Source organism: Macaca nemestrina, chromosome 6, assembly GCF_043159975.1.
Source record: "Macaca nemestrina isolate mMacNem1 chromosome 6, mMacNem.hap1, whole genome shotgun sequence".
NCBI lineage: Eukaryota > Metazoa > Chordata > Mammalia > Primates > Cercopithecidae > Macaca > Macaca nemestrina.
In genome coordinates, this window is record NC_092130.1 from 12,297,014 (window position 1) to 12,323,094 (window position 26,081).

Genomic DNA, 26,081 nt, shown 5'->3' on the forward strand with positions numbered 1-26,081 from the left:
ACAGAAACACTGAGAAGGGTGTCTTGGGTTAGAAAACATCAAAGTCTCAAGTGGGCAAAAAGGCAGCTGAGGTCTGAAGTTCCCATGACTACCAGCCTCTGCAAACCACTTCTTTCTTGTCCTTGCTGCCTTGGTGATATTCACACAGAGGTGGCTCATGTGTCACACCAAGTATAGTGCTGGCACATGTTAGGCACTCAATGAATGTTTCACAAATGATTGAATATAGTTATCACTGCTCATCTGGAAACAGATGGAGGGCATGTAGACCCCAGACATGTTACCATGGATGATGTGTGTGGCTTTCTTATTGATGTTTAGAACACCATGTTCTTAAAACCAGCAATTGGATCCTAAGTGGGCCATTTCCATATCCCTTCCTGCTTTCCTCCCACTCCCTGTGCTCCCTTCTGAATGGAATAGAAACCAGGTGTTCCAAGGAGCTTGTCTTGGACAGTGAAATAGGAGGAGAGCCACGAGCACCTGTGTGGACACATGAGGTGTGGCACCCTTGGCTTCTCTTTCTGGAATATTGGGCCCTTTGGGAAATTTTAGGTTGTCTAATATCTCTACAATTTTCTTAACCATTCACTCTGTGAAGACACATTTGGGAAACTACAGTAAAGATATGAAAGTGTGGTAATAATTTTTAAGCTAACACTTACAGAGTAGCAAGCATATGTTAAGTGCTCTCCATCAATGAAATCCTCAATACAGTAGGTCGTAGGTATTATTTATTATTCCCAATTTACAGATGGGAAAAACTGAGGCTTATTGAAGACACATAGCTTGTCAAAGGTCACCCAACTTGCAAGCGATGGAAGGTGGATTTGAAGGCAGTCCTGTTTGATACCAAATCTCAGGCATTTAATTCTTTTGCTATATAATTCCCCATGCTGCCTCAAACTTGGAATGCATAAAACCAGCCATAGTCAAGCATTGACAAAGAATGTTAATAGCAAAGAGACAAGACGTTACATTCTATAAACACAAGTGGGAGATGATTGAGAGTTTGGAGGGGGTTGTGTATTATGCATTCTAAACTGCTTAATTCTGGGTAGACTGTTGTCTGTGCTAGGCTTCTCTCTAGGATGTGATAACATTTCCTGTATCAGACCTCCAGGGAGCAGGTCTGTAAGTGAATAGATGCTGATCTTTCTTGGCCCCATTAAATGGAAGCAAAAAGTTAAATCAGTTCATATTCGACATATAGCAAAGAGTTGACAGTAACATGCTTAAGGGATCTAACTTGACTTGCCTGCTTTGCTGGGATTAATAGGAAAAAGCTAGTTTCTCACACTGCCTCCAGTATCTTCAATCTCTTTTCTTATTCACTGGGATTGCAATCATCAGTGACATTTAGGCTTTCTGGGCTCACATACACCTAAATGTAGAGAAACAATCTCCTTGCCCTGTTGCCAGGATGCTATCTGCAAAGCACAAGCCACCGTTTTGAGTTTTGTGTCATGAGACAGGGTGTGTTTCAGATGCAATAGCATGACCGGTGATTGACAACTGGCTAACTTGTTGGAATAAAATCAGGTACAAACGTTTCCTCTGTGCTTGTGAGGTGGTTATTTTGTAATCTTGGGTACTCTCCCACTCCCTCGCATTGTTTCTAGACACCTAGACAGGGCTGTCTGGCAATCCCTCTTGAAGTTAAAGCATAATTTTTGAAATAATGAAATGCAATTAACACTTATCAGAGTTTGTCATTCTGCTTACAGCTTTGGAAAGATGACCCTTCTGGGCCAACCTCTAACCAACTTCATTGCTAATTTGACCAGGTGCTGCGGTGGCTAAACTTGGAATGTATAGCCCAGGATTCTCAGCTCTTTTAATTCCTCCTGGGCAGCAATTCTGTGGGGCTTTCTGTCTCTAGACCGTTGGTTAACCCTTTCTTTCTCTGGGGACTGGCAGGACGTAGTTTTTGTGATGTTCAGTTTGCACTGCATGGTGCTGGGTCTCATGCATGATTAAATGGAGCAGCCTCAAAGAGCTGTGCTGAAACTGTTTGGAACCTGGAGTCTAGGGGATATGTAAGCAGTCCCCTCTCCATTCCAACTGGGATGTGATTATTATGAAGGAGGGAAATCACAGGGGCTCCTGCATTTGCAGTTGAGCTGGCTGAAAATGAAGGCAACCCTTAACCTAAATGAAGAGAAAAGGATTTTCTTAAAGAGCCGCTTATCTAAATGGTAGGGGTCCTGACTGAGTATAAACTGGGATTCAGAGACTGGCTGAGCTTAAAGAACTTGTAAGCATCCTCTACTACCCTGGGTTGAGAGCCTGTCTGAGGGTGAGGAGAGGTGAGGATACAAAAAGGACTCTGTGGTGTCTGTTCGACAGCTCAGACCTGGGACAAAACCTTGATGTATGGGAGAGCCACTATTGGCAAAAAGTGAAGTTTGTCTTCTCAAAGGAACTTTGGACCAGCTGACAAAGCTGGGGAATGTGGTGTTCTCTCCTTTACTGTGTAAACACAGCAGGACTTCAGTAGTGTGAGCACCCAATGGTGCTGCTGGCACGGGAGACCACATCCTTGGCATGGACCCTGGCAGCAGGGCAGTGCTGTAGGAGTCCCTGTAAGTGTATTTCTCAGGCAGCAGGTTTCAATGAAGGGATCAGGCTTGTAAAATCAGACTGGGTTAAATATGAGCATGTGAGACACGCTTGGAAACTTCTAGAGGCCCTTGGGGTGAAAGCGCGGAGTGAGCTTTGCAGTTGGGATGAGCCATGAAATTGGTGAGGTGATGTCAATGACTCCTTATTTGTGGGACACGCTTGTAGGGCGTAGGGTGATTTGGGTCCTATCTGTCTTGGGATAGCATCGTGAAGGGCTGGAGTGTGTCTCTGTTCTATCTTGAAAACTTCTCGTGTCACCTACCAGTTTCATTTTGACTCTTACCCCAGCTCAGTCGGAATATACAAACATCTTTGTTTGGAAAACGGATAGTTGATCTTCTCAACTGACACTTGTTGGTCAAGGGGAGTCAACCACATCATCAGTGATCTGAGAACAGAAAGTAATGCCTCCACAGACTATGGAATGAGGTTATTTGTAGAGAATCCCTTGGTAACAGCAATGGGAAAAGACCAGACTCATTCTTTAAGGACCTTAATAACAAAACCCCTGCCCAAAAACCAAAAACCAAAACAACACTGGCTGGTAGCTATTCAGATGTTTTTGGATGCAACTTTGTAGATGTTTCATCCTGTCACTGGGGACCAAACAGACCTCTCCCTTACTGATTACAATGAAAATATGTTTTTAAAAACAAACACTTTACTTAAAACTAGGGATTTTTTTTTTAATTAGAGGGAAGATTAACTAAATGCATTTTCTCTTATAATTTAATCCATTCTAATTATCCTGAGACTGTTTATGATGAAATACTTAAATTTTGTGTAGCTGCTATTTTGTGTGGGTTCTTTATTACTCATTAATGGAAAAGTTCAATAATAGCCAATGATGTGGTTACCTTTTGTGGGTCTGATTATAACAATGCATATAAGTGCATGGTGAAAAGGATAAAGAATCAAGCAATAAACCTCATTTTTGACTGGCAGGTTTTCAAGATGATGGCATTCTATTTTCCAAAGGCAATAATGGCAAGCCTTTAAAGAAGAGTTCGTGAAATAGAATGCTATGAAAAAAAGAGGGCTGGTAAAGATTGAACCCAATTAGGCAGGAAACTTGGGAGGAAAAGCAAAGTCTGCTGCTTACATGAACATCTGGGATATCCTGTATGGCTCCAGATAACCCAGGAGATGAACCAAAAAATTGCAACTAATTCCTAGATGTTACACTTGGGTCATGCTCCAAAGAAGCCAAGAAATTGCAGCGTGGGAGGAATGAGGGTAATTGTGAAGTTTATCGGGCTGAATGGGGACAGAATCAATGAGGGTCTTGATTTTCCAGAAGGCATGTGTGGTACTTGATTGAGTCAAATTTGGGTGTCCTGAATGATTTCTTGATGTTCAGAGCCCGTGCAAATATAATCTTGGAATACAGAGTCATGAGGAATGAAAAGAAGTAAGAAAAGGAGAGACAGGATGCTGTGTTCTAAGACACTGGCTAGGCAGCATCCTCAAACTTGAGAAATGCCAGCTTCCTTCTTCTATGTACGATCAATCAGGTCATCTGGTAAAATAAGCAGGTTCCATTCCGGGTAAGAGAGGCAGTTTATGTCTGTCTGTAAGAACCAGAAGCCAGCAGGGTGCTGAACAACCTTTGTTTGGAAAATGGATAGTGGGTGGGTGTGATTTTGACCTGCTACTAACTTTTTGATGGATTGGAAGCAAATTTGTGAAAGGGAGGTTGGAAGTGGAAGAAATGTCTAATGAGAATTTTTTTTTTTTTTTTTGAGATGGAGTTTTACTCTTGTTGCCCAGGCTGGAGTGCAGTGGCGCGATCTCGGCTCACTGCAACCTCCGCCTCCTGGGTTCAAGTGATTCTCCTGCCTCAGCTTCCCGAGTAGCTGGGATTACAGGTGCTTGCCACCACACTCAGCTAATTTTTTGTATTTTTAGTAGAGATGGGGTTTCACTATGTGGGCCAGGCTGGTCTGGAACTCCTGACCTCAGGTGATCCACCCACCTCGGCCTCCCAAAGTGCTGTGTTTTTTTTTGAGATGGAGTCTTGCTCTGTCACCCAGGCTAGAGTGTGTAGTGGCGTGATCTCAGCTCACTGCAACCTCCATCTCCTGGGTTCAAGGGATTCTCGTGTCTCAGCCTCCTGAGTAGCTGGGATTATAGGTGTGTGCCACCATACCTGGCTAATTTTTGTATGTTTAGTAGAGGCAGGGTTTCACCATGTTGGCCAGGCTGGTCTCAAACTTCTGACCTCTAGTGATCTGCCTGCCCCAGCCTCCCAAAGTGCTGGGATTACAGGCATGAACCACCAACCTTGCCACAAAATCCTGTGTTCTTAAAAACTTTGTTATCATGCTTGCATTTCTCTGGATCCAAGTGAAGCAGACATGGATGGATGAGCCATGTCTTTGCTTTATTATTAAAAAATATAAATGGACAAAGTGGGGCCTGATGATTCAACTTATGCAAGGAAGTTTTTCAATGTACAAAAGATTCCTTAGGTAAATCAGACATAAATTGGAGCTGAGGTGAGCAGACAAACAAACAAACAACAAAAGCTCAATTCACTACCCTCAATAATTCAACAATGCCTCATCAGCTGGGCAGCACTCTGCTGTATCTATCCCTTGAATGTAAAGTCTTTAGTGCATATTATGGGAGCCTACATTGAAAACCTGCCTTACAGAAGAGAGAAAGGCTTGATTGCGTTAGAATAGCCCATTCATATGCTTCTGCATCAAAAGTAATGAAATCCTAGAAATGGACAGGTCCTTAGAGATCAGCTCATTCAAGTGTGTTCTAAATTCAGTCAATCACACGCTGCATTTGTGACATTTGCAATATCTGTACTATTTACTTAATATTTTTCTTTAAATTTACTCAGGCCTAATATCACTACCTACTTTTGCCCCCTCCCTAAGCAATAATAGCTGTATAATCATGAGTTTGATGTGCTAGTTACATTTTTCCCTAATACTGTATTTATTTTTAAAAGCCCGACATGACTATTCAATAAGGTGTATTTGCAGACCAATGAAAAGCATCTCAAGTTTGTGTATCATGCCCTGGAAGGCAATGATGTGATCCAACCCTTTCATCTGCGATATAAAGAAATTGAGGTCAGGAAGACTTGGTGACTTGCTCTAGGACATACCAAATGTATATGGTAAAGTCAAAGCTAGAACACAGATGTCCTAGTTCATCGGCCAGTTTGTTGTTCATGATACCATAATGAATTGGTTGCCAAGTGATGAGAAAAATGTCCATCACAAATATCTAAGGGAGCTCAGCTCTCCAGGAACCACTTTGTTTTCCCTTCTCCTTTGATGGAAATTCTTTAGTGCATATTGTGAAAGCCCAGAGCCATAGACATGGAAGGCACATGGATTCTCTATAAAAGCTCAAGTGCAGAACACTCACTATACGTTAGGGCAATGCATCCCATGTTTTTCAACAGCTCTTATTACATGTTCCCCTTTCTTTGAGCCTGGAATTTTCCTTGTGTTAACTCTCCTCCATGAGTTTATGTTTCAAGAGTTCCAAACCGTTCAGTTCTTTGTTCCGGTGAAGTCAGGAAAGAATACCTTATATCAAGCTATTGACTCGGCAAGCTTGGCCCCATCACCGTGAACCACAAGCTAGTCCATCAAACCAGTTCCCCTGAAACACTAAGGGAACAGCGCGAGGACGACACAAATCACTGTCTCCCCACAGAGCTAAAACACCAAGAATTCTCCCCTTTTCTTTTTTGATGGGAACTCATAACATGAGGAGATATTACTAAATCACATAAAAATACAAAAAAAAAATGCTTCCATTTAAACTACAGAATGATAGTCATAAAGTTAGAATGTAATTTGTGTCTATCTTGTCTATTTTCCAACTGACGCTGAAAGCCCTTCAATGTCTAGGACAAGTAAGCAAATGCTTCCAGTGATGAGACTCTCGCTGCTGGTAAAGCAGTTATTTTCTTTCCTTTTATTTTTTTTGCAGTGGTGTGAAAACATGTTTCTATAAGTCTGCCTCCCAGTCCTTGTTCTGGGGTTGGATAGGAAACCTCTGGCAGACTGACCCAGACTCAAAAAGAACTTCTAGGCAGGTGGTGACTCCTGATCTGCACTAAGGAAGCTCACATTTTGGCCAAATTACAGGGGAGTGGTGGGAGAGAATCAGCAATGGAACAGCTTTTGCATTCTGTTAAAAGTTATCCATCATCTTTATCAGTGAAAGGCCACCACTTTAGGTTTTCACTTAAAATACAAGAAGGAACTCCAAGGATAGTTCTAACAAGAGCCCCTGAAGGAATAGGTTAATTAACCAATCAGAGAATTAGTTGCTTCCATGGGCCTGGTGGTAAGGATGGTTCCACAGTGGCTAATTCCATCTCAACTTGATCTCATTGTAGAGTCATGAAAGCTCAAGTGTTCAAGGACAATAGCCACTAGGAAAAAAAAACAACAACAACTTTTCATAACTTAGAATGAGACTGGAATGAGATTCACAAGTAGCTGTCCTCAGTCTGAAGTTGGTTAATTCTGACAGTCACTTTCTTCCCAGCCTGTTCCCTATTGTTCTGAAGCACTCTCCCTCTCGGACTGTGACCCTGTCTAATTCTGATGACAATCACTTAATCAGCACATCGGATCATTGCACGGCTGGTTTTACCTTGGGTAAAGATTCATTTTCCTTATTAACATCACAAGCACCGATTTCTTTCCCCAACCAATTAAAGAGGAAAAATAGAAGGGCCCAGTGCGATACAGGGAAAAGAAAACTGTTCTGACTTGTGGCACCTGGGCAGGTCACTCAGCCTCACAAGGTCCTAGGAATCAAGCCCTTATGATTCTGAGATGAAATCGGAGGTTAGGACCACATAGATAAAATACACAAGTTGAAATAACCATTGCAGCCTTTACTCACTACCCAGATATCAAACAGTTCACTCAGGGTCGGGAAGTGCCCAGTGTGGGCAGATTTAGTCTGCGGGTCAGTTTGTATTATTCAGAGCAGATGTCTGGGTAGCCCATGTTCAGGAGATAATTGCAAGAGTCCACAGTTAGCATGTAGCATCCCTCCTTGATTCCCCAGCAATGCAAATGTTGGCTTCTTCTTGCATTTTGCCCAATTGTTCTGCTCATTAACACAAGCTAACATCTACTTTACCTCTTCATGAAAGGCTGATCTACATTTACTATATATAGTTCTTAGTGATTTTGACCTATTATTATACAAATTCTATGGTTCCTCCATGCTCTGGTGTTATAGCCTTTGCATGGCCTTTTGATGTTAGTTCCCAGTATTTTTTTAGACAGGATCTCGCTCTGTCACTCAGGCTGGAGTGCCGTGGCGTGATCTTGGCTCGCTGCAATCTCTGGGCTCCCTTGAGCCTCCCTGGGCTCAAGCAATTCTCCCACACTGGCCTCCCAAGTAGGTGGGACTACAGGCATGTACCACCATGCCCAGCTAATTTTTGTAGCGATAGGGTTTCACTATGTTGGCTAGGCTGGTCTCAAACTCCTGATATCAAGTGATATGTCTGCCTCAACCTCCTAAAGTGCTGGGATTACAGGTATGAGCCACTGCACCTGTCCTAGTTCCCAGTATTAATAGGGGGTAATGGTGGTGGTGGTGGCAGATGACAGGAACAACAACCCATTTTAAAATTATGCTTAAAGAATAAACCTCTTCTAACCACACAATATGCTGTCTGATCTAGTCATAAGAGTAAACCGCATACTATACAAAAAATGTTAATATATTCCAAAGATACACATGAATTGTGGCTCATATGTATTCAAAGTATATTTTTTATCTACACAATTCTGTCGATTTTAGCCATGCCATATATTTAACTTTTAAGGAAAAGGTTATATAACAATCATTGCTTGGTAGAATCCAGCCTGCCAATAAGTTAGTTCTAACAGTTAACATTGAAGTGTTATACTTTATATTTAAATCTTTAGCAATCTCTACTAAATTGCCACATATAAATAATTTGGTTGCAAATTTCAGAAAGGCATTAACCAAACATGGATTGATCCTGGGGCTTCCACCTGACTAAGTTTTAGAAGTCTGTCCTTGTGTCCTCATCTTTTCTCCCTGTCTCTCTTTTTGACTCTTTTAGTACAGTAAAGGTAATCCACAAGGACTGATGTGAACTGTTCAGTTGACTATTTGCAATGACCCCAAGAAAACTACCTCACTATGACCTTTTGAAAACAGGCCACAGACAACCCAAGTTTCCAACACCAACTCCCACAATTCTGCCTTATGAGATATTTCCCTAGGCATTGTTTGCTGACTTGGTATCATTTCACTTTTATGTATTTTCTATTTTCAAAATACAGCATTTGAGGCTGCGCTTGCAAAGGACCAAAGAGCCCCCATTTCTTCTCTGTCAGTATCCCCAAGGAGGAGAACTGATGCTGGGCTTGTAAATTGTGGCATTTACTTTAAATGAAATGACAGGAGTGTCTGCTCAAACTAGAAGACTAAAACTCCACAAAACAGCTCTGGGGGCCAGAGACAGAAAAGCAAAAGTTGCAATTATGCATGCATGAACATCTCTCTGGTTTTTGAATGGCAAATCTCACTGATCAAGGTATGCTTGGCTTTGTTTTTGAGAAAACCACCGTGAACATAACTACGAGGAGATGGCACGTGTCCTACTAATAAAGCCACAGAGCCCTAATTTCTCACAATAAACGGCTTTGTAGTAAAGATCTTTATAACATACAGAGTACAAACTCTAAAGCCACAGGAGATCATCGTTCTGAACAAGAGATTATACTGGACCAGCACTCTCTTCATTTTGGGAGCTTTACCTGGCATATCAATTTACACTTTCTGTACATCTCTCTAGAACACATGTATGTCATCTCACAAAGATGTGAAACCTGTACCAAACACTTCAAGTAGCAGAAACACCTTCTTTTTCCAATTTACCTCACCCAAAGGGCTAGCTTGACCGAAACATCTATGTTCTCTTGTTGGCCAATATCCTTGCCGTTCTCTACTGAGACCAAAGTTGTCATCTTCCCACCTCTTTTTCAAGGGCCCCGGAAGCATTTTAGTACATCTATTGTTTTCTCTCCACTCCCACTCTGTGATATCTGGAGTAGAACCCTCGGATCCTTCAAGCTGTAATTGGTGTCCTTTTCTTAATGGGGGTGTGGACCTGCCTTGCTTTTCTCCCCTCTATCCATCAAGATTTGTGCAATTCAGGAGTCAGGTTTTTTTTTCCCCCCGTAATGGGCCACACAAGCAGCTTTGTGGGCCATGCCGTCTCCTAATTACTCAGTGCTGACAGGTGGCACGGAAGCTGACGAGGCATCAATGAATGGGTGTGGGTGTCCCGTAATAACACTTTGTTTATGGTCACTGAAATGTGAATTTCATATCATTGTCACGTGCCAGGAAATAGTTTTCTTTGGATTTGTTTTCAACCCTTAGAAAATGTAAAAACTATTCTTAGCTGGCAAGCCACAGGAAAACAGGCAGCAGGCCAGATTTGGCCCTCTGGCCGTAGTTTGGCGACTCCTGCTCGAATCCATCTGGACTGCCCTCTTGTGAGCTATTTCCAAAGTAAAGACAGATTGTAGGTAGGAGAGAGCCAGCAGGCATCACTGTGGAAACACTAACCCTGCCCCTCTGTCCCCTAGATGTGGGAAGGGGCAGCAAAGGGGAGGTGAGGTTGGATTGTATGAATTAAAAGAAAGTAGGATTATCTACCTCAATGCTGATGATTGGCAAGAGGTTTTGAGGGGAGGATTTGGGGCAAAGGAGATATGGGGAGGGGAATGTTTATTTAAATAACACCAGGCATGCAATAGTACAGCAAAAGGAACGCCCCTGATGAATGGATGCTATTGTAAGAACTGTCTCAGTACTGGGCTGTGCACAGCCCTCCCTTGAAAGTCTTCTGAATTATTCCTCAGACTCTGCAGGGAACTGAGGATAAAAGCGGCTGCAGGGGAGCAAGACCTGGAGCGTCATCGAGAGATTGCAAAAACAATTCACTGCCAACAGACTGTCCCAGCAGGGTCCCAGTGCTACGGCTGTGGCCCTGATTGGCATGCTGCCCCTCGGATGCCCAATCAGATGGAACTGGAAGAAATCGAATACAGAGTCAGTCCACTTTATCTCTGTATAACCACTCAAATGAACAGCATGGGAAACTGAGTCTGATCTCATGAATCAGCCCTGCACAAGCTCTTAGCCCTGTCTCTCACTCCAGGTGGCCCATCTGTGACTGGGGTTGTTAGGCTGGGACAGAGGGGAGGGACTCAAACTTGATGGCTGGGATCAAAGGTAACTTCAAGGGGCTAAACTGTAGTTTGGCTGGAAAAGTCTTTGAGAATTTCCATGCAGGCAAGTAGATTAGTCAGCTTGGTATAAAAATGGATCCTAGGCTTGATACAATTAAACAACAAAAGTAAAAACTGGAGGTAAAATGATGCTCAAGTTGACAACTTTGTCATCCCAACTGTCTGAGAGATGTGGAAAGCCAAAGACCATTGGCTCCCAGCTCCTCTACGAAAGGGATGATTAGGTACATTTAATCCAGTATAGTCCTACCCTAAACCACAATTGTCCCAAAAAAGACAGAAAAATAAAAATGAATAATCTCCAAAACTATTTCTTCTTAACAAAGAAAATGACCTTTAAAATATTCTTGGTCAAGAAGCTTTTGTAGAGAGGTGGCTGAGTGAGAATAAAATGGGACCAGAAGAGGAGATATTTAATGATGGTGGTGGTGATGGGGAATCTCAGGACCTTATGGTGGTACCTGCTATGGAGGGAACCCCGGAGTCCTGCCTGTCTCTAACCTGGCCTAAAATTAGTGAGTTCACCTTGTTGCCAGCAAAGCAGGGATCCAGTGATCCAGCCAGCTGAGAGAGGATTTAAAAAGGGGAGAGCTGCAGACCACAGTGATTTGGGGTGCTTGCAACCCCCAGACAACAATTTCCCATGCATGTGCATTTCTCCCTCCCCGAGATTGGAAGTTTGGAGGGGTTTTCTTATCTGCTCTGGTCCCTTTCCTTTCAACTCGGAATCCTGGAAAGAAGGAAAAGCCCTTCCCAATTAGGGACCTCCTTTTTCTCCTTCCCTATCCCCTGGGAGATTTGGAGAGGCAGCAGGAAACGTGGGAGAGCACTTGTGTCCCTGAAGGAACAGCCAGTTGCCATGCGCGACCGTCACTATAGATCTACGATTTATGAAAATAAAGCAATATGTGCCTGTTTCGGTGCCTGCCGTTTGCCTACCAATGGTGCAGTGTTCACCATTCCAGCCCTCTCGGCATTCACATTTGCCATCTTTACAGGTCCCGTGCTCAATGCAGCGGGGGTGGCACACGCGCTGGTCACACGCTGCGCCTGTCCAGCCCTCTTCACAGCGGCAGGCTCCCCCGATGCAGACGCCGTGAGTGCCACAGTCTACTGAGCACACTTCTGGAAGAAAAACAATGATTACAGCTCAACACCACAGCTGGTGAAACCTTCCATGGAGTCCAGACCACGCACACGGCCCGGACCCCTGGAGCAGGCCCTGAGGCCCAGCGCTCTGTCATTTTTTGGAGGCTTGTCTCTCCTTGGCTGGGTATCAGTTCATTGTTCTATCTTTTTTTTCTAGAGAAGTGGTTCTTAAAGTGTGGCCCCTGGAACCAGCAGCATCAGTATCACCTGGGAACTCGTTAGAAATGTAGATTCTTGTGCCCCAGTTGGACCAAGTGAATTAGAAGATCTGGGAATGAGACTCAGAGATTTTGTTGGAACAAGTCCCCCAGGTGGTTTTGATACTCACTAGAATGTGAGAACGAGTCTTCTAGAGATTGAGACTGTTTTAATCAGTTTGGCAAAGCTAACTGGGAAGTACCCACCTGAAAAGATCCATATATGGATCCTGACTCTCTAGCCAGCTAGGATTCCTCCCCCACTGACAGCCTGAACTGACCAAGTCCAAGAGGTCAGTTGCGGACCCCGCTGCTCCATTCCCATGATGACTGCAGATACCCCCCTTACCCAGATCGGTACCTTGGCGGCAATAATGACCGCTGTAATTATGCTGCATTTACACAGCTTCTTTCTCAAAGGAGCTCAAAGTCTTTTGTGCTTGGGGAGGAGACAGACAGACAGATATGCACTCTCTGGTATTCCAGACCTCTCACGCGAGGACAAGCACATGCCAGACATTCACCCTTTCATCAGTCTACTGAGGGAGGCGTGGCTTGGCATGCCAGGGGAAGGAACACCGGGCCGGGGAGTGGGGCCGGTGACTCACTCAAAGTCACGCAGCATATCTGCAGCATAACTGGGTTTTGGGTCTAGGACCCCACCTCCTCCTATCCTCTGCACAGCCTTGCCAGGACCACCAGCATCAGAGTTGAAGCCAGAGTTGAGTGGGCTGAAAAGACATCCCAAAATAGCCCATTTTAACTGACTCTTCTCCTTTTTTTTTTTTTTCTTTTTGGAATGATATATTCATTTCTTTCCCATTGTAGGCAAAGCTTCACATCTATTCTCTTCCTGATTGCCATGGCAATCTGACAGCTGTCTCACTACCCAGAGGAAGGGGGTGGAATGATCGCTTGCTTGGATAGGGACTTGTCAGTGTGAGCAGAACCTTTCTCAGGAAGGTTGGGACTGGCTTGAACTGTTGAACTGTTCCATTTTTAAGGTCACTCTGGAGGGAAGACACATGCTCTAAATTTTAGGAAAATGAAGTGTACAGCGCGACTTCATTATTTTCCTGTCACTGGAGTATTACAGAGCTTTAGAACATGTTCACGCAGCACCCCGAGGGAGCCTCTTTTCTGTTTTATGGGACGTTCCATTTAGTTTGTCTGGGGCTGAATTGTTCTGTTTTGTTTTCTGGTACCTTTAGGGAATGTACATAAGAAAACCTATAACGCAAATGGAAGCATCCCTCCTGGGCCCCTCATCCATTTGCGGTGATGGAACTAACCCAGTGCTTTTTGTTTGTTTCTCAAAGATCACAGACTCCACGACTGAGGAGAAGAGAATGAGAAAGACACATTGTGATTCATCAAAGTCCCCTTATCCCAAGCTGAGTGTTAAGAGTAGATTCCCATCCATCTGAGAATGGAATGGAACACAGGGCAGGAGTGTTGGAGAGACGAAGGAGAAAATCTTGTGGCTTACCAACAGAGCAGTCGGGACCCATCCAGTTGGGATCGCAGCTGCAGAGGCCCGTGTCAGGCAGGTACGTGCCGTGCCCGCTGCACTGGTCTGGGCACTGGACCCTTGCCAGCTCACAGTTCAGACCACCCCAGCCAGGGCTGCACAGGCATTCTCCATTCACACAGACCCCGTGGCTGGAGCAGGTGGGATCCAAGCAATCAACTGAAAAAAACAGAAACAAAAACAGAAGAATAAAAGCATTGATCACCCATGGAGGATGGGCCATGAGACATGGGCTTGCTGCCGAATGGACCAGTGGCTCACCAATTCCCATCCACTTGCTAGCAAGTAGAGCAGCCCAAGAAATACTTATGTGGTCTCCTGAAGAACACCCATAAAAAGTAAAAGGCTTCTTATTTGTCAAAACACCGAATCTCAAACTTGAAGAAGATGCAAGAGAAACAAAAAGGGGCTTTCTCAAGCAGAATTAGGAGAAATCAGATATAGAAGTATGCCGTTCCACCTTTAGCATCTTGTGCTTATAAAGATTAGGACCTCGACTGAATCGTATCAGAGCATCTGCAATAGGAATGTGAATACTTGCCATGTTTCTACATGCGTTGCCAAACTGCATTGCCCCTCACTATAAGAGAGAAAAGTAGAGAGGCTCATTGTAACTTTACTAATACTTGACTTCAAAAGGTAACAAAAGATGAAAAGGAAAAACCAATGAAACTTATAAATGAGTCACTTTCCTAACGAGGTTTCACTTAGGCTAAGTCTAAAATTAGTATTCATTCTCTGAGCACACACCCACTGAAGGAGTTAGTAAATGTGCAGGATAGAAGAGGCGAAGTTAGGTGTGAAAATGATTCAAAAGGGATCACCTTCCTACAGGTAATCACCAGGGGACTGGATTCCCATCTCTGGCCGAGGCACTGACCTTCTACCAGTCAATCAGATGAGTTGATGGGCAGAGTCCAGTCATTGTGGTTCTTGCCTGTTTCACTGTCTGATTGTTTGGCCATCTTAATAGAGTGGATATACATCCAGTAGGTAACTTGAACAACCTCACAGTGAGGAGAGGAGTGAGCTGCAAAGGCCAGTTCGACTTTTTGCATGAGAATGTGATCTCAAACCTGGGACCTCCATTCAATCTAAGGGTTGAATAAACAGGGCCTTTTAGAGGAAGCCCAGCTTTCTTATGTGTTCCTGTGTATTCTCAGGAAATGATGCAATGCCATTTGGAGAAGAGGGTTCTTTGTGTAATATGTGGTTTAATGTGAAATGATGGTCTAGCAGAGGGCTCAGATGTTGCTTTGTGGATCAGACAAATGTGGATGTATCGTCACCTTATTTGATTATGACATATTTCTCCTGTTTTTACGGCTTCCAAATCAGGCCTGTTGGCCCAGATTAAAGGATTGCTTCTTCCATCACCTGGGGGTACAGCTAGCTTGGGACCACTTTGAATTCTCTTCTTGAGGTTTTTATGGACCACACTGACAGTGTTATTAAATCCTTCCTGTGTATGCATGCCGTCTTATGGTTTAAATTCTCAGAAAATTTTGTTTTCTTTCCTTGCACAATGCCAAGATTGAAATATGCAAGACTTCCGGTCTCTAAATAATTCACTATTACACTAAGATGGTAATTCCTCAGGGTCTCAGCTTTCTGTAGGATCTCCTAAGACATTTTTTATGCTGAGTGTCTTTTTTTTTCTTTCCCTATGGGGCATAAAATAGTGTTTTTTTTTTTTTTTTTTCTGAGACAGGGTCTTGCTCTGTCACCCAGGCTAGAAAGCAGTGGTATGATAATAGCTTATTATAGCCTCGAACACATGAGCTCAAGTGATCCTCCTGCCTTAGCCTGCCAACTAGCTAGGACCACAGACACACACTGCCATGTCCAACTAAGCTTTTATTTTCTCTAGAAATGGGATCTTGCTATGTTGCCCAGGCTGGTTGTGAACTCCTGAGCTCAAGCAATCCTCCCATCTCAGCGGGATTACTGGTGTGAGCCACCATGCTCAGCCATTAGTGTATTTTAATAGTGTATTTAAATATGATATTATTTAGATTATCCATGCCACAAACTAACCAGTCCTGAGGGACATCAGACTTGAGAAATTTGGACTTATTAGAAATCACAATATTCCAAGAAGTTTCCAAAGGGCAGCCCTCCCTTGAGGCAAAAATAATAATTTTCAGAGGTAACAGATATTTCTCACAATCCCATTTGCATATTCTTAGGACGGTATTATTTATGGAAGTCATTTCAAAACCATTTCAGGCATGGGGAAAAAACAGTGGTTAAAAAAAATCAGGGGTACACTCCCCCAGAGGTGAATTTTAGTTGCTTATTATTATTAGTTGGAGATATTTATGATGATGTTACATAATCTTGTTACTTTCACTTTACAGTTGAATTCATTGTCTCAGGGAATATAACTCCTGATGACATAAGCCCATTTGATACCTTCAGATTTGCTCCATTTAGGGTGGTGGAGCTCATCTGAATGTAAACTTGAGCTGAAAGCATCAAACACATAGAAGACAAAGGGCGGGCCGGGCGTGGTGATTCACGTCTGTAATCCCAGCATTTTGGGAGGCCGAGGTGGGTGGATCATGAGGTCAGGAGATTGAGTCCATCCTGGCTAACATGGTGAAACTCTGTCTCTACTAAAAACACAAAAAATTAGCCAGGCGTGGTGGCCGGTGCCTTTAGTCCCAGCAACTCGGGAGGCTGAGGCGGGAAAATGGCATGAACCCAGGAGGCGGAGCTTGCAGTGAGCCAAGATCATGTTACTGCACCCCAGCCTGGGTGACAGAGTGAGACTCTGTCTCAAAAAAAAAAAGAAGAAGAAAAAAAAAAGACAAAGGGCTGTGCAGGGCCTTTGGTGTCTCATGCCTAGCACAGGTAAGGGAATATACCAGGTGTTCAATACACAGTTGCTGCAAGAATGAAGGACAGACTATGCTATAAGCATTTGTCATTGATGGGACAACCTTCCTGTGTAGAGAAAGGACTGATGGGAAAGAGAAATGCTGCTAACGATTTCTTGCTTTTGGAAAAAATTCATATTTGGGGATCTGTAAATTATGAACAAATTCATTCAGAACGCATCATGTTTATATTCTTCCAATAAAGGAAATTCTGAAGTTCTAGTTTTTCACTCTGCCCTCATTTCTAATAAGGCAAATATCAAAATATACACAAAAATATCTTGTGGCTTGTTGCTTCAAAAATTGCTCTCAACCTATAATTAGCCATTTAAAATATTTGGTGAGGTGCCAGCAGCTAGGAGCTTTCAAAAAAAAAAAAATCACAATCTTTTTCTTAGAAGGATGAAATAATAAAAAGTAATACACTAAAAAAAAATGAAAATGGCATTTTTCTTCCAGATAAATTAGCTCTCTCTTCTCTATCCTGAATTATGGTATAAAGGAAGGAGGAAAATCCACAGAGATTTATTAGCACCGGTACTAGAATGCCATCAAAAAAACCCATTTATTGTATCTAAAAATATGAGTTAACCCTTTCTCTGGTCAGTGATACCAGTAAATATGCCCTTTGTGCTATATAATTACAGCAGTGGATGGAATAACTAAATTCAAACTTCAAGAGGAGCAGTTTTACTACGAATTTTAAATTTGGTTCCGATTTTCTAAGATGGTCTTGTGGCCACGTCCTTAGAGTCTTTAGCAGGCAGGAGGGACTATGGCATTTTACGAAGCTTTATAAATAGAAACAGTGTTACACTTAAAAGGGGACAGTGGCCTTTACCAGCTAAGTACCATGTGCCTCGAAACACCAGCCCCCTGGCAGCTGAAATCATTAGAACTCATTTAGTCTTGGGCCCTCTGTAGGTTTGACAAAAAAGGGTTGTGAATGCAATTTCTATCCCTAAGGATAAAAAAGGAGGTCAAGGAGTTTTACAAACAATATGTACTATAAGCCCCTGAAGAACCATGAATTACATTTATGAAGTTAAATGTCATTGAAAAATGACTCAACCATGAAACTGACATGAAAACATGGCTGACTTAAACTAATATGTCAATTCCTCTCTCATCACCTTCCCACTCTCCCAGACATCATTGAATGAAACCTCACGAACACATCCTTTCATTTTCTTGTGCAAATTTGTTAATAGTACAACCATGTTTATGCAGGAAAAACGAAGGGACGGCAACTATTGATTTAGTTGCCATGGCCATTTCAGGTAAATTGTTTGAACGTTATGACTATGATGAATATCAGAAATAAAAAAGCTAAATTGAAGAAAAAGTGCTGATCCAGACTTTCTGATTCCATTTCCTATTTTGAAAACAGCGTATGAATCACCTCGGTTCATTTTTTTTGGGTAGCAGAAATCAATAGAGGAGATTTCATCCTTTCATAATGATTCACGTGGCTTGTTTGGTTGGATGGTTAATTCACTCTGAACATTTAAATAAGACTGGGTGGGATAGTGAGAAAGTTGAGAAATCACTTGAGATTCCATGCATACAGCTGTGTATAATCTTTACTGGAGAGAAAAAATTCGAAGACTGGCAATGTTGTTGCCCTAGCACTTTCCTTTCTCCAAATGATGCATGCAAAAGGTCGTTTTAACCTTTCTTGTCATATTATTGGCCTCTCTTATGTTTTCAGAGAATGCAGCTTTGCCTCCTGCAATCCATTTATCTTTAAGAACTTTAACCTTTCAAGCAGGGTTATTAAATCAGTATTTCCTCCATCCAAACTCCCAATTTTTTATGATGCAGACATAGGGAGGCTACCTTTTATAATAGAGGAAAAATTATATAGAAAACTGAGCAAGTGAAGATCTGGGGGTCAGACTTCTGGGCCCCATTAAGGGCATTACTGCTGATATATTGAAAAATCTTAGAGGAATAATGTTATGGAAGCTGACTTTTGGTAGCCATAGTTCTAAAAACGATGAAATATGGGGTTTCATAAGGGAACCCTGTGTGGGTGTATCTAAGTATAAAGCACTGTCATTACTTTGTGGTGAGAGCTGTGATGATTGATTATTTTGTATGGAACTCTGGAGATCCACTGTTGTGGGGATGAAAGAATCAATCAATTAGCATCTGAGAACCTCATAAAACCTGAGATCCCTTGTTAGCCTGGCCATGAGGAACACAGAATGCATATGGCATCCAACAGGATCTTTTTTATGGGGACATCTTGGGTGGTTACCTCAAGTTCATGCAGAATAGGCAGGGGCTTCACTTTTCCCCCTTAGTTTATTGGGCAAGTTGATACTTCTATTTCTATTGGGGACACGGGAGGGAAAAGGGCCGTTTGAGTTGTGTGAGGACATTTCACTGGGAGATTGACTTAGACAAAAGGAGCCTCAGCTGGAAGACAATGACGAAGCCAATTCAGAGATTGGGGAATGGGCAAGGGGCTGAGAGGGTCTATGATCGTACCTTCCTACCAGCTGTGGCCAATTCTTTGTATGGTGAGAAGTAATCGATGGGCAACCAGAGACCATATTGTGCAAGGGCAAATACAGAGCAGGAAGGCTGACAGGCAGCATGGCTCTCTCTTGCCTTATAGCTACTGCAAATCAGTCCTAACATTTTGGCACAAAATAATTTATCTCAAATAACTGATCAAGGTAACTAGGACTAGTTAGAGCTGCTTTTGGATCCCCTCCAGGGAGGTGCTCTTTCTCCCTGTTCCTGGATCTCCTCTTCTATGTCCCCCTCTCCTGATCTCCAGGCCTGATGTCTGACCATATTGTCAGATTAGATTCAGTTTATGATATCCCTGATTTTCACCCATGTGTGTGAGAGGCCCTTACGTATCTGCCAGGGTGAGATTTTCAGCATCCATCAAATCCCATCCCTCTTGCTGCACTCTCACTCTCCTCTAGTTTTGTGCAATTGTAGGTAAACCAGGCTAATTTGCCCTACATGGTTTTTCTAAATGACATAAAAACCCTATAGCCTTTCAAGCCTGATTGCTGTCTATTGATATTAATTTTTGGTGAAATATTTACACGGACATATATGGGTCTTAGATTACCAGGAAGAGTTAGTAACAGCAACAACAACAACAAACAGCTTTTTGTTTGGAATGGAGGCAAGGGGCTTAGGAATTCTTGTTTCTTTTCTCTGAATAGCTTTAGTAATTCCCAATTACTAAATAAAGCAGGAGAAAAGAGGAAGAAAGATAGGGCGAGGGAAAGGAACAAAAGAGGAAAAGAAAGAGAAGGGAGGGGAGGAAAAGTAGAAGGAAACAGAAGACAGAAAGACAAAGGCAGAGAGAGCAATTTAAAGAGAAAAAGGTGAAAGAGAAAAGGAATTAATTTCTTTTTTTTTTTTTTGAGACGGAGTCTCACGCTGTTGCCCAGGCTGGAGTGCAGTGGCGCGATCTCGGCTCACTGCAAGCTCCGCCTCCCGGGTTCCCGCCATTCTCCTGCCTCAGCCTCCTGAGTAGCTGGGACTACAGGCGCCCGCCACCGCGCCCGGCTAATTTTTTGTATTTTTAGTAGAGACGGGGTTTCACTGTGGTCTCGATCTCCTGACCTTGTGATCCGCCCGTCTCGGCCTCCCAAAGTGCTGGGATTACAGGCTTGAGCCACCGCGCCCGGCAGGAATTAATTTCTATAAAGGAGAGTAAAACAAAACGTTTCTTCCAGAACCATCTCCAGAGGCCTTTCTTGTTCTACAGCTAAAGAAGTTTATCAAAGCAAAAGAGTTTGAAGCTTTTTGTGCAAAATGTTGAAACTTCTCTTGCAAAACACGCAGCCCGAGACTGGGCTCATTAGCAAAGGTCGGGCCCTGCAAACACCTCCCTCTACTGCTGCCTAGCTCAGAGACTGGAGGGCTTACCTTCCTCACAGTGCTCGCCTTTGTAGCCAGCAGAGCAGACACAGTTCCCATCAATGCAGGAGCCGTGGCCCCCGCAGGAAGGATCGATGCACTGATTCATGGGCACGTCGCACTCTGCGCCTTTCCAGCCACTGTAACACTGGCACGTCCCTTTAGAATATTGTCCATTCCCACTGCACAGGACAGGGCAGGCAGCTGCACAAACCAAAGACAGAGCACCAGGTCACGAAGGGTCAGCATCTGAGGGGCGGTGGCAGTCTAAGGAGGTAGAGCTGTCTGGCCTTGGGGCTTGGCTTACAGTGTTCTAGGTTGGGGATTCTGGCTGTGGAAGTGCAGAACCATTGCCAGATAAACAACATAAGTGCTACTGATAACAGCGGCTACCACCAGTTAAATGCTTGTTATGTGCTGGGCACGGTATAGAAAGAAGGCTTTATGTGCAATTCATGATTTCATCATCATAATCACCCCATGAGGTGGAGGCTACAATTGTGGTTCCCATTTTTGCAGGTGAGGTTCAGACGGGGGAAGTGACATGTGCAGTCACACAGCTCACAAGCAGGGGAGCCCGGCGGGGAACCAGGTTGGCCCAACTTTGAAGTGGTGTCCTTCACTAAGTGACACTGAAGTACTTATTGTTGTTCTGTTGTTGGTATTGGAGGTTAGAATCCATTTTGCTGATTATTTCACCCTCAGATCAGTCGACTCTTATTCCTAATAAGGTTATGCCTATTAAAAAGGAAGGGGGGATGAGACACAGCTGAGCCACTAAAAGTCTCACTGCCTCAGTTTTCTTATCTATACCATGAAGAAATGAAGTAGTTCCCCCTTTATCCGCAGTTTCACTTTCAGTTTCAGTTACCTGTGGTCAACTGCTGTCTGAAAATAGGTGAATACGGTACAGTAAGGAATTCAGAGAGACAGAAATTGCATTCACATAATTTATGTTACAGCTACTGCTTTAATTGTTCTATTTTATTATTATTGTTAATCTCTTACTGTGCCTAACTTATAAATTAAACTTTATCCTAGAAATGTGCATGTAGGGAAAACATGATATGTGTAGGGAAAACATGGTATGTGTAGGGTTTGTACCATTTGTGGTTTCAGGTACACACAGGGGGTCTTGGAATGTATGCCCTGAGGATAAGGACAGACTACTGTCATTGTGCCTCCTTCAAAGTGTAATATGTATAATAAAGTATAATGATTAAATATGCTTGACTTATTAAAAAAAAAGAAAAGGGGGCAGGTAGGCTGAAGACATGAAATTTCTAGCAGTTCACCCTTCAGCTGTACCCTCTTCCATCTGTTGGTGGGAAGAAGGTTGGAAAATCAGTGGGGATTGTCTGGGAGGAGACTACCTACAGCTTTAATCAGTTTGGCCTCAAAGGTGCCAATTCCCGCCTTTCAGAGTTCATCAAGAATGGGATTTCAATGGTCATTCTCCTTCAGGTCTTGGACTTCTCACTTCCACATCAGTTTGTAAAGAGCCTAACTTTCTAGTCTGCCTTCAAATTTGGGCCTAAAATCCTCCGGCTATGGAAGTGGCATTTGGAGGCCTTCAGAAACGATGGACACAGGTGTTTCAATGACTCCTGGTGTTATCCATGGTTTGGAATGCACAGGTCACAAGAATTCTGCATGTGTGTGTATACACATCTACAACCTGGGTGAGCTCCCTGTGCCATGCAGCGATGGCATACCTAATAATATCACTTCCTAGTTACCTGCCCCACCCAGCCTCATGAATCCCCTTTTGTTGTCATGTTTCTATGTAGTTTTTATGGTAATTAACTTTCCTCTGTGCATGTCTAATTTCCCAAAGATATAGTCAGCTATTCAAGACAGGGACTATGTTTATCATTGTTGATTTCCTTCTGTTGCTACATTCATCAATGGTGGCTTGATTAGGTAAACATTTCTCCTGTGTTTCTGATATTCAGAGATTTCCCAGTGGTAGGGGGTTGTGGGCAAGCACTAAATGGCCATTTATGAAAGACGTGGGAAGAACAGTCCCTGGAGTGAATCTCATGCTGTAAACACAATGTCTTTTTTCTGGGGAAGTGCATGTTTGACCTTAATTGCAAACTGATTTGAAATAGAACTATCTCATAGTTGACATACAATGAAGGGGATATTTCCCCTCAAAATGCTTTATAATAGGACAGTTGCCAAAACTATTGGGGGCGCTATTTTCTGTAGAAATTTTATCCTTATGAATGTACCAGAGAAGAAGAATGAGTTCAAAAGTGAGAACTTCAAAGCCGCACATTGAATTTAGATGAACTGTCTAAATGTAGGGATCATACTCTCTATCTCCAGGATGCTTAAACAGAGGAGTTTGTACAGAGTTGCTACAGAGGCTGATTGTCTAAGAGAGGGTAGTAAAAGAGCTTTGAACCCAGGGTGCTCAAGATTTAAATTAGGGAATATGCAAATATGAAGTAGCATGAGAAACTCTGGACTTTCTTAAAGTTTTGAGAGGGATTTAAGACAGTAAGTTTGTTCCATGCCAGTTCCTCCTGAGACTCATGCTAAGCTCTAGGTCAGGGATGGCAAGTGTGTGCGTATGAACTACAGTACTACCTTTCCACACCACTGCAGACATCACTAATTGATCACGGCATCTCGTTCCCCTGAGCCTAGACAGAGCCTCAAAACTGTCAATGCAGTGCCCAGGCTGAGACCGGCAAGCAGGCAGAGTTGGTATTCAAGAGAAAACCTACTTGTCATTTCTGATCTAGGTAACAGTGAAGGTATTTCCTGGTGGGAAGACTAGAATCAACATCACTTCTCAGCCCCCTTCCAGCCCTGCACTGAAATAAAAAAACAGTGAGAAGTATGGTTGCACAATGTGTACTTGGATGAGCTTCCAAGGGCTGTTTCTGACTCTCTGACCTAAGGGTTATATATTGGATGGGCTGTCATGGATGGCAGAGAAAGTTACATCAAATCACCAACACTAGTCTCTGATTACATCCTCCTTCCTCCCAAAAGGTGGAGGAGGGTGGAAAGTAAGGTGCAAAAGTTTTGTCTTTTTTAATTGATAAAAAATATAGATAAAATTATTTTCTTTTTTCCTTCCTTCCTTCCTTCCTTCCTTCCTTCCTTCCTTCCTTCCTTCCTTCCTTCCTTCCTTCCTTTTTGAGACAGAGTCTTGCTCTGTCACCCAGGCTGGAGTGCAGTGGCATGATCTCAGCTTACTGCAACCTCTGCCTCCCTAGGTTCAAGTGATTCTCCTGTCTCAGCCTCCTGAGTAGCTGAGACTACAGGTGCCTGCCACCATGCCCAGCTAATTTTTGTATTTTTAGTAGAGACGGGGTTTCACCATGTTGGCCAGGCTGGTCTCGAACTCCTGACCTCAGGTGATCCACCCGCCGTGGCCTCCCAAAGTGCTGGGATTACAGGTGTGAGCCATTGTGCCTGGCCGAATTATTTTCTTTATTCATAGTGACACTGTTCCTCTTCTGCATAAACTTCAAATAGAAAAAAAAATAGGATTGTCTAGAAGGTAAGAATGGGTTTTATTTAAAACCAGGTGCTTGGGAAATCAAATTTAAAATTTGACCTACTTAAATTACTCAGTGAAAAAAATAAAAAATAGGTCAGAGAGTTCTCCACCTTCCAAACGCAGCCTTCCTTCAGGGTTTGCTGCATGCTCACTGGGAGTGTGGTCAAAAATGCAAAACACTGTGATGTTCACTGGAAAGCAGGACGCTCGATGGGCTTCGTTTATGCCATACAAAGAAGTGGAAGGCGGCACATCAGGGAGCGAGACTTTCTAGTAATCCAGTTGCCATGGGGCAGAGTGCAGAAACACCAGATGAGCTCCCTCCGGTGGCGGCTGGGGTGTCCTGCATGGAGAGCACCTTCCCTCTGGGGCAACTGATTGATTCTCAGACATAACTCAACCCAGGGCATCCCAGTATCTGAGGCTCAGGCTGATCTTTATTCAAGAGGCTGGATGTGAAATGGGGAAGCTCTTGTACTAATAAGTCTTATATTTTTACTATCACACAAGCTGCATTATTTTTTATGACAGGTTATAGAAAAATGACACTGACTGCCTACTCTGTGCCAAGAAGTATTATGGAGCAGAAGTGGTAATAGCAAGGCTTTTGGTGCCAGAAAGACCTGAGTTCAAAACCAAGCCTGTATCTTACCAGCTGTGGATTTTGGCAAGATTACTGCACCTCTCAAAGACCCAATTTCCTCTTCAAAAAATTGTCTTTCAGCATTGATGGAAGGATTAAGTGAGATAACATGTATGGCTCACAGGAGGGGCTGACACTTGGTAGGCAAATGAACAGATGCTCCCTTATAAAATTTCCATCTCAATCTCCAATCTGACTTCAAGGGCTAATAAAATAAAGAAATGCCATAGGTCTTAAACAAGCACACACAAACACTAGCAACCACCAGACGTATGTCAAATCATACTAATGGAAAGATTTCATTCTTTCTTCTTCCAGTCTTTTCTGGTGTGGGAGGGAGTTGGTTGTGATTGGTCAGGTACGAAAGTGGAGCGTTTTGTGTCTCCGCATGTCTCTCTTCTTCCTAAGGCTTACGGGAGCAGAACATTGTGCATTCAAGCTTCTATGTAAAATTAATTAAAATGTTTGTACAAATTGACTATTCCTGTTTTACTAAATCTAGTAAATGGAAGCTCTAAGACTCCCACAGAAGAAAAATAAATTACCACTACCACTAACAACTGACAGGTTAACAGGCTGATGACAAAAAAATGACAGAATTTAGATTCACCTAAATGGTATAAAGCTCATTTTAATGATCCAGCTGAAGCTCCCCCGCCCCCCCAGCCTCCACAAAGTTCTCTGTAAGGGATGAGATGAATGATCAGTGTTATATACTCGGTGGGAAGTAACAGGAGAAGCCACCTGTCCACTTGGAGCTTGCAGTAGAGAGAATACATGGAGAAAAGTTAAGGATATTGGAGAAGCTCAGTAATAAAAGCAGAGTGAAAATGACTGCATCTTGACAAATAATTTGTGGGCTGGACTAGATGTGTAGAGGGAATTTCAAATAAGGTATTTAAAAATTATTTGAAGTCTGTTTTATACTTATTTCATTTTATTATTATTATTATTATTATTATTTTTATTTATTGGAGACAGGGTCTTGCTCTGTCACTCAGGCTGGAGTGCAGTGGCAGGATCACCATTCACTGCAGACTCTACCTCCCTGACTCAAGCAATTCTCCCGCCTCAGCCTCCAGAGCATCTGGGACCACAGGTGTGCACCACCATGCCTGGCTAATTAAAATAAAATTCTGTAGAGATGGGATCTCTTTATGTTGCCCTGTCTGAACTCGAGCTCTTCAACTCAGGTGATCCTCCTGCCTCAGCCTCCCAAAGTGCTAGGATTATAGGCATGAGCCGCTACACCCAGCTGAAGTCTGTTTCAAAATTTCTTTGGAAAAGAGAGGTGAGAATGCTTAAAGCTAGTACTCTAAGCGAATTGTCAAAATAGC

General features: G+C 43.0%; 1 protein-coding gene across 19 annotated transcripts in view; it reads right to left on the minus strand.

Moving 5' to 3' along the window:
• The window catches only part of LOC105480824 (teneurin transmembrane protein 2), a 3,943,693-nt gene that overhangs the window by 121,860 nt on the left and 3,795,752 nt on the right, over positions 1–26,081 (minus strand). For 15 of the 19 annotated variants that reach the window (XM_071097760.1, XM_071097759.1, XM_071097764.1 and 12 more), the window contains 3 exons: positions 20,588–20,782; positions 13,758–13,958; positions 11,835–12,047 (listed from right to left, as the gene is read on the minus strand). In XM_071097760.1, the coding sequence (XP_070953861.1) occupies positions 11,835–12,047; positions 13,758–13,958; positions 20,588–20,782 (609 nt within the window). The remainder of the gene's footprint in view (positions 1–11,834; positions 12,048–13,757; positions 13,959–20,587; positions 20,783–26,081) is intronic. The other 4 variants (XM_071097766.1, XM_071097765.1, XM_071097769.1 and 1 more) reach the window with 2 other exon arrangements.